Source organism: Scyliorhinus torazame, chromosome 4, assembly GCF_047496885.1.
Source record: "Scyliorhinus torazame isolate Kashiwa2021f chromosome 4, sScyTor2.1, whole genome shotgun sequence".
Taxonomy (NCBI): Eukaryota; Metazoa; Chordata; class Chondrichthyes; order Carcharhiniformes; family Scyliorhinidae; genus Scyliorhinus; species Scyliorhinus torazame.
The window spans coordinates 89,777,421-89,792,807 of NC_092710.1; the positions used below are offsets into that span (position 1 = coordinate 89,777,421).

The window sequence follows — 15,387 nt, forward strand, 5'->3', positions numbered from 1 at the left end:
TCTCCTCAGCTATCTCTTTTCGAACCCTGGGGTGTAGTCCATCTGGTCCAGGTGTTTTATCCACCTTCAGACCTTTCAGTTTCCCCAGAATCTTCTCCTTAGTGATGGCTACTGCACTCACCTCTGCCCACTGATTCTCCTGGAGCTCTGGCATCCCACTGGTGTCTTCCACCGTGAAGACTGATGCAAAGTAACTATTCAGTTCCTCTGCCATTTCTTCATTTCCGATTATTACTTCTCCAGCCACGTTTTTCAGTGGTCCAATGTCTATTTCTGCCTCTCTCTTATCTTTTATGTCTTGAAAATAACTCTTCCTATCTTCCTTTATATTACTAGCTAGCTTGCACTCATACTTCTTCTTCTCCCCCCTTATTACTTTTTTAGTTGTCCTCTGCTCGCTTTTAAAGGCTTTTCAATCCTCTGGCTTCCCACTAATGCTTCCCACTTTGTATGTTTTTCTTTTTTCTTTTATGCTGTCCTTGACTTCCCTCATGAGCCATGGATGACTTGTCCTCCCCTTAGCAAGTTTCCTCCTCCTTGGGATGAATTTCTGCTGTGCCTCCCGAATAACCCAAAAAAACTACCATTACTGTTCCACTGTCTTTCCTGCTAGGCTCCTTTTCCAATCAACTCTGGCCAGCTCCTCCCTCATATCTTTGTAGTTACCCTTATGTAATTGTAATATCGTTACATCCGATTCCAGCTTCTCCCTCTCAAACTGCAGGGCAAATTCTATCATATTGTGGTCACTGCTCCCTACAGGTTTCTTCACCTTAAGTTCCCAAATCAAGTATGCCTCATTACACATCACCAAATCAAGAATTGCCTGTTCCCTAGTAGCTCTGTCGCAAGCTGCTCCAAAAAAACATTCTTAGACATTCCACAAATTCCTTTTCTTGGGATCCACTACCAACCTGATTTTCCACTACCAACCTGATAACCTGCATATTAAAGTCCCCCATGACTATTGTGATATTGCCTTTTTTACATGCCTTTTCTATCTCCTGATGTATTTTCTGCCCCACATCCTAACTACTGCTAGGGGGCCTGTACATAACTCCCATCAGGGTCTTTTTACTGTTGCGATTTCTCAACTCTACCCACAGAGATTCTATGCCTTCTGCTCCTATATCGCTCCTTGCTATCGATTTAACTTCATTCCTTACGAACAATGCAACCCCGCCCCCTTTGCCCATCTGCCTGTCCATTCAGTAGAAGACATATCCTTGTATATTTAGATCCCAGCCCTGATCTCCCTGCAGCCACGTCTCTGTGATGCCCACAACATCGTACCGGGCAATTTCAATGTACGCAACAATTTTATTTACCTTGTTCCATATACTGCGCTCATTTAGGTACAAAACCCTCAGTCCTGCATGGACCGCCTCCCTTCTCACACTTGTCACCTTTTTTGTTCTGCCTGAGTGTGATGTTGTTCTCTTATTTTTGTTCTCTATTTCCCCTTCACTTAGTACACCTTCTAAGCTAACGCTCTGGTTCCCACCCCCCTGTTATACTAGTTTAAATCCTCCTTTTGCGACTGAGATGGCCCTCTATGACTAGCTAAGGTCAATCAGCACCCGGCCAATGCTCTTGCTGCCATCAGTCATGACCCTTTATAACTGAGCCAAGCTCTAGAGTGCTGCAGCAATGTCCACCTGCACCTGGGACATGTCCACCTGTGACTGGGCCCTCTTGTCCTGTGTCTCAGCCATGGACAACACAGTGTGCTCCAAGTCTAGGATGTCCTGATCTGACATCTTGTCCCAGGCCTTCCACCGCAGATGCCACCCGTTCAGCGTTGGCCTCGGTGCCACGCATTGTTTGCAACATCTCCTGCACTTGAAGGTCAGTCATCTCCTCCAGCTGTACTTGCACGTGCTGGAATGTTGCTGACACCCCCTCCTGTAGATTCTGTCTCTGAATCTACATTTGAACCAGTGATAGGATCATCCTTTGCAGAAGCCCAATAGCTGTCGTAGCGCCAGCTGTTCCCTGGGATCAGATTACCCTTTTACAGTCCACTCCCTCAGAAACCCCTTCTTCCACCTGATGTGCTGCAGCATGTGCATGGTTCTCACCAGAAGATGACCCAGGAGTCCAATCTCTAACAGTTCCCACTGTGATGGGGGATGGTTCTGTTGAAAGCAATGCCGAGAGGTCGGTGACTTCCCTAGAGTTGTGCTCCAGTATGTTATGGTGGGGAGGAGCGGGGGTGGCATTTCCCTCTCCTTGGCCTCCCCTGAGGGTTCCAAGGCCTCAATATGTAGATAGTTTGACTATGGAAGGGGCCATACTGGATCTGGTATTTGAATGGGACCGTGCAGGTGGTCAAGGTTTTAGTAAGGGAGCTTTTCGGAAACAGTGACCACAATTCAGTATGTTTTAAGGTACTGTTGGATAAAGATAAGAGTAGTTCACAGGTGAAGGAGCTAAATTTGGGGAATGCTAATTATAACATCATTAGGCAGGAATTGAAGAATCTATATTGGGGGGCGGATATTTGAGGATAAATCAACGTCTGGCATGTGGGAGCTTTCAAATGTCAGTTGAGAGGAATTCAGGACCGGCATGTTCCTGTGAGGAAGAAGGATAAATATGACACGTTTCGGGACCCTTGGACAACTAGGGATACTGTGAGCATAGTCCAAAAGAAAAGAGAAGCATTTGTAATGGCAAGAAGGCTGGGAACAGACAAAGCTTGTGAGGAATATGAGGAAAGTAGGAAGTAGGCATCAAGAGGGCCAATCAGGGTCATGAAAAGCTATTGGCGAACAGTATCAAGGAAAATCCCTAGGCTTTTTATATGTATATAAAGAGCACGTGGATAGCCAGTGAAAGGATTGGCCTACTCATGGACAGGGGAGAGAATCTATGCATTGAGCCAGAGGAAATAGTGAGGTACTAAATGAGTACTTTGCATCAGTATTCACCAAGGAGAAGGACGTGGTGGATGATGAGTCTGGGGAAGGGTGTGTAGATAGTCTGGGTCACATTGAGATCCAAAAGAAGGAGGCGTTGGGCGTCTTGAAAAACATTACATTTTGGAAGGTCTAATGCAGGTAAGGAATATACAGTGAATGGTAGAACCCTCAAGAGTATTGAAAGTCAAAGAGATCTAGGAGTACAGGTCCACAGGTCATTGAAAGGGGCAACACAGGTGGAGAAGGTAGTCAAGAAGGCATACGGCATGCTTGCCTTCATTGGCCGGGGCATTGAGTATAAAAATTGGCAAGTCATGTTGTAGCTGTATAGAACCTTAGTTAGGCCACACTTGGAGTATAGTGTTCAATTCTGGTTGCCACACTACCAGAAGGTTGTGGAGGCTTTGGAGAGGGTATAGAAGAGGTTTACCAGGATGTTGCCTGGTATGGAGGGCATTGCTGTGGACAGATTGACTTTGATTATTTTCATACCTCCTTCCTTCTTCCTGTCCATTTGACCAATTGGTATAAGTTTATTATAAAGGACATCTATAGCTTTTCATCCTCCTAATTCGTTATTGTCAGCCTTTCCCTTGTCTTGTCCAATATCCTGCTGACTCTTAGTGGCCGGTCGTAAAGTCAAGGATATTTGTTGTAAATCACATACTGACAGTCCAAAGTCATTTATTCTGCTGGCCATATTCCGGAAGTTAAAATCTCTTACTTAGTCACATTTCCCATTCTTTGCTTGACCATTTAGTATTAGCCTGTAAATGGTCGGCTACAACACTCCCAACCACCACGAACATCCTTCTTGCAACTACCCTATCCAGTCCTTCTAAATTTTTATCGGTTTCTATGAGATCCGCCTTATTTTTCTGAACTCCAGTGAATGCAATCCTAACCGATTCAATGTCTCCTCATACATCAGTCCTGCCATCCCAGGAATCAGTCTGGTAAACCTTTGTTGCACTCACTCCATAGCTAGAACATCCCTCCTCAGATAAGGAGATCAAAACTGTACCTTGTCTCTCGAATAACTGTCAAAATAATTTATGCTAGTGTCATTATATTTTCAGTTTTGCCCTGATAGCAAGTATTATTTCATTGTTGAGGAAGATTCTGTGAATGATGCTATGTTTCGTCAATATGGGTTAAAATGTATTCAAGTTTTAGTTGAGGAGATTGGCTTTGAATTTTGTTGTCTTTCAGGCTGTCTTGAAACAGCTCTATTTTCCCGTTTTTTGTGTGTTTGGTATAATATGAACGAGAACTGGGAACTCTTAAAGTCAAAGGATTTTGTACCTTTTTGAACTTTAAATTTCCTTTGTTTCCTCAGGTGATATTCAGATTGGGATGGTAGATCGGAAAGGACAGCTAGAAGTTGAAGTAATTCGAGCCCGAGGACTAATTCAAAAAACAGGATCTAAATCACTCCCAGGTGAGGATAATGTGTGCCAGTTTGTTCTTGTGATCTTTGCAATGCTGTAAAATCTGTGACCCAGATGTAATGATGCACACGTTAATCATGTTTGGAAATCTGATGGTGGAGGTGGTGGGAATCTTTCATGAAAACACACCACAGATAACTGAAAATCCATAGAATAGCTACTGTGCAGGAGGAGGCCACTCAGCCCATCGTACCTGCACCGACCCTCCGAAAGAGCACTCTACCTCAGCCCACTCCCCCACCCTATCCCTGCAACCCCACGGATTGATAATTGCCAATCTACCAAACTTTCAAATCTTTGGACTGTGGGAAGGAACCGAAGCACCTGGAGGAAACCCACGCAGACAAGGGGAGAAAGTGCAAACTCCACACAGACAATCACCCAAAGCTGGAATTGAACCCAGGATGCTGGAGCTGTGAGACAGCAGTGCTAACCACTGTGCCACCATGCTAGCCCATCTGCGAAGTTTAGCAATTAATAGAGATTTGATATTGTATACCAGGAATTCTCAAAGTCTAATGGACAGTTCTTAATTATTAGTCAGGGATTTTACTGCTGAATACTCTTCAGGGCTGCAAGGTGTGCAGTAAATTGGTAAATTGGTAAACAAGATGGAGCTTCATTATGCTGTCCATGGCTGAAATTCCAGGGCTAAGTTTTCAAAATTGTGCTTCACCCATTTACCCATGACAGAAAATAACCTTTCCACAACTGTCTGAACATTAAAATAAACTAACAGAAAATTGAATTTTAGCTTTTATGTAGTTTATTTGAAACACTCCATACAACTTAGTCATCTGAGGATAGGATTTAGTTTGATTATGTCATAATATAATTCACACACTAAATAAACACAGACTGCAAAGACGTGCCTACTTTAATATTAATGCAATATCATAGTTATATATTAAAATTCATAATAACAAGCTGTATCCATAAATTGACGGACATTGCTAATTCCTGAACCTGAGAAGTTCTACCATGGTTTCTGGCTGTCAGCTTCCTCCTTCCCAGGCTGTGACTGCTCCTGTAAAGTCTGAAAATGTACAACCCATGTGACTCGATCATTAAGTCTTCAGGGTTCTATTAAATTTGTACAGGATCATTAGAGCTGAGAGGCACCTGGGGCGGGATTCTCCCAACAGGCGGCTAAGTGCCGACGCCGGAGTAAAAACGGAAGTGTTTTACTCCGGCATCACCGCCCGTTCCGGGACCCCATTCCGCGGCTCACAGGGGGCGAGGACGGCGCTGGAGCGGCCTATGCCGCTCCAGCTGCCAATCCCAGCCTGAACCCGGCGCCACGGAGTCCGTGCATGCGCAGTTGGGCCGGCGCCAACTAGCGCATGCGCAGTGGGCTTCTTCGCCCCCCCCCCCCCCCCCCCCCCCCCCCGTCGGCCCCAACGCCAAATGGCGCAGGGCTACAGGAGCCGGCGCGGAGGAAAGAGGCCAGTGGGCAAAGAGGCCGGCCCGTCGATCGGTGGGCACCGATCACGGGTCAGGCTACTACGGAGCCCCCCCCCCCCCCGGGTCGGACCCTCTTACCCTCCCACAGGCCGCCCCCGGACCCTTCAACGCCGAGGTCCTGCCGGCTCAGAGGATGTTAGAACGGCGCAGGCGGACTCGGCTTTTTGTTGATGGCCGCACTGCGGAGAATTGCGTCCCGGCATCGGGGCGACGTGCTCGATTCGCGCCACGCCGATTCTCCGACCCGGCGAGGGGTCGGAGAATTCCGCCCCTGATTTTCCTGATATTATCAGTTTGCTTCTACTGGGTTATTCTTTAAAGAAACAAATAGTCTTTTTTTATAATCTTTTTATTCTCCTCCTTTTCAACATTTTCATCAAATAAACAACAAAAGAAAAAACAAATGCAATAAAAATTCCCCAAACCAAACCAGCTCCCCCCCTCAATATTTAGCACAGTGGGCTAAACAGCTGTCTTGTAAAGCAGAATAAGGCCAGCAGAGCGGGTTCAATTCCCGGCCTCCCCGAACAGGTGCCGGAATGTGGCGACTCGGGGCTTTTCACAGTAACTTCATTGAAGCCTTCTTGTAACAATAAGCGATTTTCATTCATTTCATTTCAATATACAGACCAAAACATCCTCCCATGTGTTCCAGGTAAAAAATTAACGGTCAATCAGTAAACAGTGTAATCAAAAACAACAATAACCCCAACCCCCTTCTCCCCCCCCCCCCCCGAATATTCAATGACAACCATTTCTCAAAAGTGCGTAATAAACAGTCCACATGAATTGTAGAACCCCTCCGTCATCCCCCTCAGCTCAAATTTCAATCATCCCGAGAGTCAGAAATTCCAATAGGTCCCCCCCGCCAAGCCGAGGCAAAAATAACAAAGAGAACAAAGAACAATACAGCACAGGAATAGGCCCTTCGGCCCTCCAAGCCTGTACAGGCCATGATCCCAACCTTGGCCAAAACCCTCAGCATTTCCAAGTGCCGTATTCCTCTATACCCATCCTATCCATGTGTTTGTTGAGATGCATTTTGAACGCCGTTAATGTAACTGCTTCCACAACATCCCCTGGCAACGTGTTCCAGGCACTCGCCACCCTCTGTGTAAAAATACCTGCATCGCAAATCTCCTTGAAACTTTGCCCCACAGACCTTAAACCTATGCCCCCTGGTGACTGACCCCTCCACCCTGGGAAAGAGTGCTTACCCATCCATTCTATCCATTCCCTCATAATCTTGTAGACCTCTATCAGGTCACCCCTCAAGCTCCGTCATTCTAATGAAAACAGTCCAAGTCTATTCAGTCTCTACGCATAGCTAACACCTTCCAGACCAGTCAACATCCTGGTAAACCTCCTCTGCACCCACTCCAAAGCCTCGACATTGTTCTGGTAGTGGTGACCAGAATTGAGTGCAATATTCCAAGTGTGACCTTACCAAGATTCCAATCAACTGTAACATGACTTGCCAGCTTTTATACTCAATGTCCCGTCCAAAGAAGGCAAGCATTTTGCATGCTTTCGTGACTCCCTTGTCCACTTGTGTTGCCACTTTCAAAGTTCGGTGGACCTCCACGCCCAGATCTCTCTCACGCCCAGATCTCTCTGACGTTCTATATTCCTAAGAGTTTTGCCATTTACTATATATTTCCCCTCTATGTTAGACCTACCAAAATGCATTACCTCACATTTGTCCGGATTAAACTCCATTTGCCATTTCTCTGCCCAAGTCTCCAACCTATCTATATCCTGCTGTATCCTCTGACAGTCCTCATCGCTATCTGCAACTCCACCTAGCTTGATGTCATCCGCAAATTTACTAATCAGACCAGCTACATATTCCTCCAAATTGTTTATATATACGACAAACAACAGGCCCCAGCACAGATCCGTGTGGAACACCAATAGTCACCACCTTCCATTCAGAAAAACACCCTTCTACTGCTACTTTTGTGACTGATCCCATGTGACATCACCTTTTGTACCAGTCTGTCATGAGACACCTTGTCAAAGGCTTTAGTGAAGTCCATGTAAACAACATCCACCGCCCTCCTCTCATCAATCATCTTTGTCACCTCCTCAAAAAACGCGATGTGAGGCATGACCTCCACTTCGCAAAACCTTGCTGTCTATCACTAATGAGTCCATTTGTTTCCAAATGGGTATAAATCCTGACCCTGAGAATTCTCTCCCATAATTTACCTACTACAGACATAAGGCTCACCAGCCTACAGTTTCCAGGATTATCCCTGCTACCTTTCTTAAACAGCGCTACCACATTACCTATTCTCCAGTCCTCTGGGATCACACCTGTAGCCAATGAGAATACAAAGATGTCAGTCAAGGTCCCAGTAATTTCCACCCTTGCTTCCCTCAATATTCTGTGGTAAATACCCTTTGGCCCAAGAGACTTATCTACCTTAATATCTTTTAAAAGACCCAATACCTCCCCCTTTTCGATGTTCACATGACCCAGACTGTCCATACATCCCACCCAAGGATCATCTTCCACAAAGCCAATGGGCTGGTTTCTCCGATTCTGGAGCTATGTCTCCACGCCGGCATGGGAACGGTGGTGTTTTACGCCAGGAAAACTGACGCAAAACAGCCACCGATTCCTCATTTTGCTGGGGGCTAGCATGTCGGCTCTAGCTGCCGATACAGCCTGGAGAAATGCCGGTCCTTGGCCGCACTGTGCTTCATGGCGGATGCAGCAAGCGGACCCGGCCTGTAAAATAGTCCACCTTCGGCCGGCTCACGCGCCCCGGACCCCCCCCCTCACAGTGCCCCCAGCCCTGAATACTGCCCCCCCCCGAATACTGCCACCCCCCCCCCCCCCCCAATCGGCCCTCCCCTGTCTGGGGCGGCGCTGGACTGAGTACGCAGCCACCACGCCGAGTTCCCGACGGATGACACCACACCTGTCCCACGTCTTCGGGATCTCGGTCGGTCGGAGGTGGTGCATCGGGGGGGCGGGCCACAGGCCTGAGGCCGTCAATACGTGGCGCAGCTTACTCACAGAGTACGCCACTTTGGAGGAGGTGGAGTATTGCGAAAGTGGCACCACCCCCGATTTGGTCGAAAACTTGGATTCTCCGGCCATTCGCCAAAAGCGATGTCGGTGCCAGGAGAACCCAGCCGCATTTCTTTGGTGAACACTGATGCAAAGTACTCAGTTCTACCTCACCCATTTCCTCTGGCTCAACACATAGATTTCCCCACTGTCCTTAAGTGCTCCAATCCTTTTCCTGGCCACCCTCTTGCTTTTTACATATGAATAAAAAGCTTTGGGATTCACCTTAATCCTACTTGCCAAGGACTTTTCATTAACCCCTTCCAGCCCTCCTAATTTCCCGCTGAAGCACCTTCCTACTCTCTTTTTAGTCCTCAAGTGTTTTGACTGTCCCCACCCTTCTGGACCATACAAAAGCCTCGTTTTTCTTTTTGATGAGGTTCACAATATCCCTTGGTAACCAAGGCTCCCTAAACTTCCCATACTTATCCTTCATTCTCTCAGGATCGTGACTTTCCTGAATTCTAATCAACTGTCACTTGAAAGACTCCCACATGTCCGATGTTGATTTACCCTCCAACAGCCGCACCCAATCCAAATTCCTCAATTCCTGATATCATAATTTGCCTTTTCCCTGTTTATCACCTCATCCCAATCCAAAAGTACCCTAAAACATACGGAATTGTGGTCATTACTCCCAAAATGGTCCCCTACTGAAACCTCAACCACCTGTCCAGACACATTCCCCAATAGCATGTCCAGCACGGCCCCTTCCCTAGTTGGAATATCTACATATTGCATCAAGAAGCCTTCCTGGATGCACCTGACAAACTCTGCCCCGTCCAAGGCCTTAGCAGTAGGTGAGTCCCAGTCAATATAGGGGAAGTTAAAATCCCCGACCACAACAACCCAGTTACTTTTGCAACTATCCAAAATCTCTCTGTCTATCTGCTCCTCTTCTCTCCCTGGCAATTGGGGGGCCTGTAATAAACCCCCAACATTGTGTTTGCCCCCTTCCTGTTTCTTAGTTTTACCCAGATTGCCTCATTATATGAGCCCTCCGAGGTGTCCTCCCATAGTACTGCTATAATATTCTCCTTAACTACTCCCCCACCCCTTTTGCATCCCCCTCTATCTCTCCTGAAGCATCTATATCCTCCAACATTTAGCTGCTAATCCTGCCTTTCCTTTAACCATGTTTCTGTGATAGCCACAACATCGTAATTCCAGGGTGGAGAAGCTGACCTTCACCTCAACATGACCTGGCCTCCAGGCCATCAGCGAAGGTTAAAACATCTGCTCCTCACCTGCCTGCAGCTCTGGACGGCCCGACACCACGAGAATGGTTCCAAGGGCTATGTTCCAAGTTCACGTGTAGTATCCCTAAGATGATACTGAAAAACTCCCTCCACTATCTCTCCAGCTTCAGACAGGACCAAAACATATGTACATGTTTGCGGGCCCCTCCCACACCGCTCACATACGTCCTCCACTCCCCCAAAGAGCCAGCTCATCCTCACTGTCATGAGGTGCTGTATCTTCAGCTGTATCAGTTCCAACCTCGCACACAAGGTTGCTCCCTCCGGAGCACCTCACACCACAGACCTTCTTCCTTAACCTCCCCCAACTCGTCCTCCCACTTGGCTTTGATCCCCTCCATGGACATCCTGTCCTCCCTCAAAATCATCTTGTAGATCGCTGACACCGCCTCCTTCTCCATTCCCCTGCCGTCAATACCTCTTCCACCAGCGTGGGGGTCGATACTATCGGGAAGCTTGGAACTTCCTTCCTTGCAAAGTCCCGGAGATGCATGCACCTAAACCCACCCTCTTGCCCCAGTCCATATTTCTCCCACGACTCTTCCAACCTCTCAAAACGTTCACCCAGGAACATGTCCTTTAATATCCTGATCCTCCTCTCCTCCCATCTCCGAAACCTCCCCTCCAGCCTCCCCGGCTCGAACCTGTGATTCCCCCTGATCGGCATCTCACCTGACCCAGCCCCCAGCTTAAAGTGCTGCCTCAACTGCCTCCAAATCTTCGGTGATGCCACCATCCCTGGACTCCCACAGTACTTGCCCGGGGCCATCGGGAGCGGCGCCGTTGGCAGCGCCCTCAATCCAACCCCCGATACAGACATTTCTCCATTTTAACCCACCGGGACATCCCCCCTTCCCCCAACCCAACTCCTCACCTTTTCTGCATCCACCGCGCAATACTAGTATAGTAAATTCAGGAGGCCCAGTCCCCCCTGCTGCCTTCCTCTCTGCAAGACCACCTTCCTGACCCTGGCTACCTTCCCCCCCCTGTCCCAAATGAACGAAGTGACCGACTTGTCCACTTCCTTAAAGAATACCTTTGACAAAAAGACCATCAAGCACTGAGATAAAAACAGAAATCGTGGCAGCACATTCATTTTAATTGCCTGCACCTGACCTGCCAGTGTTAGAGGGAGGTTGTCCCACCTTGCCAAATCCGCGTTCACCCTCCCCACTAAGCTAGTAATATTGTACTGACAAATCCCCCCCCCCCCAGTCCCGTGCCACCTGCACCCCCAGTGGGTTGCCGCACTGCGAAATGGTAGCACTCCCACTCCCGCCCCCACTCCCGGCCAGAACACCACTTTTCCAGGTTCAATTTATATCCTGAAAGAGACCCACCAATGTATTTGGCTGTGCTATATATAACAATAAATCATTCGCGTGCTATACATATGATCACCCCCCCCCATACTGTTCCATTTGTCAGCCCCGAGCTCCTTAAAGCGATGGCCAGTGGCTCTTTTGCAAATAGCAGAGGGAACATAGGACACCCTTGCCTTGTACCCCGGTGCAGAGCAAAGGACCCCAAACTCATATTGTTTGTGTGGACACTCACCATTAGTACCTTATATAATAGCCGTACCCACTCCGTAAATCTCAACCCAATCCAGAATCTCTCAAGAACCACCATCAAACACCCCCATTCTACTCGATCAAATGACTTTTCCGCATCTAGCACAACCACCTTCTCCATCTCCTTTCCCTCAGCCGGCGTCATGATTATATTTAATAACCTCCTAATATTTGAAAAGCTGTCTTCCTTTCACGAACCCCGTCTGGTCCTCCCCTCTCACCTTCGGGAGACACCCATCCAAACTAGCCTCCAGTAACTTGGCCAGTATCCTGCCGTCAGCATTCAGTAGCAATATAGGTCTATATGACCCACACTCCGTCGGATCCTTATCTTTCTTTAACGTCAGGGAGATTGAGGCCTGCCCCAATGTGGCACCCTCTTCCCTATCGCCTCCTCAAACATCCCCACCATCAGCGGCGCTCGTTTGTCTTTAAATTTTTTGTAATACTCCACTGGAAACCCTTCAGGCCCTACCACCTTCACCAACTGCATCCTCCCAATTGCCTCCTGTTCACCACAGACTTCTGCAGTCTGGCCCTATCTTCCTCCTCCAGCCTCGGATACTCCAATCCGTCCAGGAACTCCCACATCCCTGATGCTCCCTGTTGTGATCTGCACTTTTTGTTAGTATATTTCTATGTCGCTGCACATATACTAATTGAACAGACCTTGAGATTGAACTTAAATTGGGTTTTAATATCAATTAGCCACTTTAGTTTGATGTGTCTACTGACGATTGGCTTTCTTACAAATTACTAAGATGTTTTCAACTCAGCCCTGCAGGAAGCTTTGTTGAAATGATTGTCTCTCGCAATTACAGATAGGTTGAATTCAAGATACATAAACAATTCAAATCGAATATGCACAGTAAATAAACACTGCGTAGTTTAAGTTAGAATAACGATTTCACAGCACAAGCAGATAGCATAAGCTTGGAAGCATAGCAAAAAGCACTGATTTATAATCCCAAAACCCCAACCTTTTATGGAAATTATTATCTGTTATTATCTATGAAGTCTGGCCCCTTCAACGCTTTGATTAGTCTGAGATCTTCTATAATTCTTCTAATTTGATCACACAATTGTCTGTCATTTAGTCAAAACATTATTTTAGTAATCTCAAGAAGTTGCTTCAGCACATTCTTTTGTAGGGCAATTTTCTATAGTTAACATGTAATGGTATGCGGTTATCCTGGACACACGATATCACCCAGTTCTTTTCTTAAGACAAAGGACTTTTCATGTAAGTTTTCATGGGTCAATTTGACCTAGCTAGCCATAGCACCTTCATATCTGATTCTATTCCATGTCAGCTAGAAAATGCAACGGCCAAATTCTTGAATACAAAAGCTTTTCTTTCAAATTGATTCTGCAAACGTTTGCAGTATTTATTATCAGGTTTTCAAGCAGTCAGCCATTTTATAATATGAAGTGTAATGATTTCTTTCAATCATTTATTCAAATTGAACCCTTTTAACCTATATAAAAAGGTTAGATTCTATCGCTCCCCCAGTGGTTCCGACTGATACAAATTTTCATAGAACTCCTGAAATGCCTTATTAATCTGGTCCGGGGCCACCACCAATTTCCCCATCCTATCCCGCACCAGGACTATTTCCCTCGCTACCGCCTCCCTCTGAAGCTGGCCTGCCAGCTTGCAGCCTTCTCCCCAAACTCAGAAATCGCTCCCATTGCCTGCGTCAGTTGGCGTACCACATTCCCCATGGACGACCAATTAAAGCTAGCCCAAAGCACCCTTTCTGCCCAACAGAGTGGATCTGCATCTGCCACGTACCTCCTGTCCAACTCCAACATCTCCTCTATCAGCCTTTGATGCTCATCTCTCTCCTTTTTATCCATCTTGGCCTTAAATTATATCACCTCCCCCCTCACCACCGCTTTCAGGGCCTCCCATAACATCGCTTGTGATACTTCCCCTGCATAGTTAAATCCTACGTTATCCTCAATCACTTTCCCGATCTTCTCACAGAAACTTTGGCCCCTCAGCAATCCCGCATCCATTCTCCACCCTGGCCTCTGCGCTACCCCTTGTCCAGGACCATGCCCACCCAATGCAGTGCATGATCTGAGATCTTTATTGCCGAATACTCTGATCCCCAATAATGTTTTACCGAATATGAAAAAGTCTATCCTGGAATAATCTTATGAACCGAGGAGTAAAATGAATACTCCCGCTCCCTCGGGTGCAAGTACCTCCACGAGTCTACCCTTCCCATTTCCCTCATAAGCCCAGTCAGCGCCTTTGCCCCCCACCCGCCCCCACATTGCAAGTGAGTGTGGCTGCGCTCTGTCCACCCTTGGCTCTTGTTCCAGATCCCAATCTCCTGCCACTATTAGCTTGTGCGAATCCAGGTCTGGAATGGCCCCCAGCACCTTCCTCACAAATCATCCATCCCAGTTAGTGCCATACACACTTGCCAAAGCCTCCCAATGCCCCTGTTACTATCAAGTATCTTCTCCCCTGATCCACCACCACCTTCTCCACCTGGAATCTCACACTCTTACCCACCAAAACTGCTACCCCCTGCACCCAGCTATCGAACCCCGAATGAAATACTTGGTGCACCCAGCTCTTCCTGAGCCTCACCTGGTCTTTCACCTTCAGGTGAATCTCCTGCAGCATGACAACGTAGGCCTTTAAGCTTTTTAAGTGCGCAAACACACTCGACCTCTTCACTAGCCCTGCCCCAAACCCCTCACGTTCCACGCAGCTATCCTGATTGGGCATCTCTCATCTCTGCCCCCCTCCCCCCCATCCCCTCCTATCCGCCATCATCACAACTCCAGGCCCTGCCCACTGGACCTGGCCCGTGTCATGTTATGTACTCTGGGATAACACAGGCTGCAACTGGATGCAGCTTTAACCAAAATATACTCTAGACCTGGTTAGTTCAATCTGATTTATTGAACCAGTAGCACAGTTCCCTCTGAGTTCGACTCTCTGCTAACCTAAATGTGGTTACTCTGTCCCGAACTAGACTAGCTCTTAGCCACGTGCTGGAGGTGTGACACTGTACATACACCCTGACTCACTCTGTAGATGGTCATCAGTGGAAAGAGGCACAGTGTGAGTGCCTCATGCCTTTTATAGTGAAATACCATCCCTGAGTGTCCTGCCTTCTCATTGGTCATGTCCTGTTCTCTGTGTTCATTAGCTGCCTGTCTGTGCCTGTCTGTATATCATTATCTGCATGTCTGCATATCATGACAGCCCGCCCCGTCCCTTTGTTGCCATCAAGACCCTTCCCCTCCCTCCCCCCCCCCCAGAATTCCCCCATCCACTTCCTCTCGAAAACACCTCACCCAGCATTAGTCCCCTCCCCCAAATATTCACACCTTCTAGGCCCATTGAAACCTGTTCGCCCAGGCTCCAATGACAGCAGCCCCTCCCCCCACCACATTCCTGTTCACTAGCCAGCTTGAGCTTGCTAGTGTGGAGGTCCCTGCTTCACTCCCCTCCAAACCCTTCCCCCGACCCGGTCCTAGGAAAACAAAGAAATCCGCTTCCAACAAACAAACCCAGTGCAAACACACAAACCCCAGAAAATCATCATTGCAAAGAATCCCAAATTCTACCCTGCCCAAATAGGCAACTTCACCCCATTCAACACA

The 15,387-nt window shown here is 47.5% G+C and overlaps 1 protein-coding gene across 5 annotated transcripts in view; it reads left to right on the forward strand.

Annotated features, from left to right (window-relative positions):
* The window catches only part of rims1a (regulating synaptic membrane exocytosis 1a), a 1,446,068-nt gene that overhangs the window by 1,396,882 nt on the left and 33,799 nt on the right, over positions 1-15,387 (forward strand). For all 5 annotated transcript variants that reach the window (XM_072498344.1, XM_072498345.1, XM_072498346.1 and 2 more), the window contains one exon: positions 4,264-4,365. In XM_072498344.1, coding sequence (XP_072354445.1) covers positions 4,264-4,365 — 102 coding nt within the window. The remainder of the gene's footprint in view (positions 1-4,263; positions 4,366-15,387) is intronic.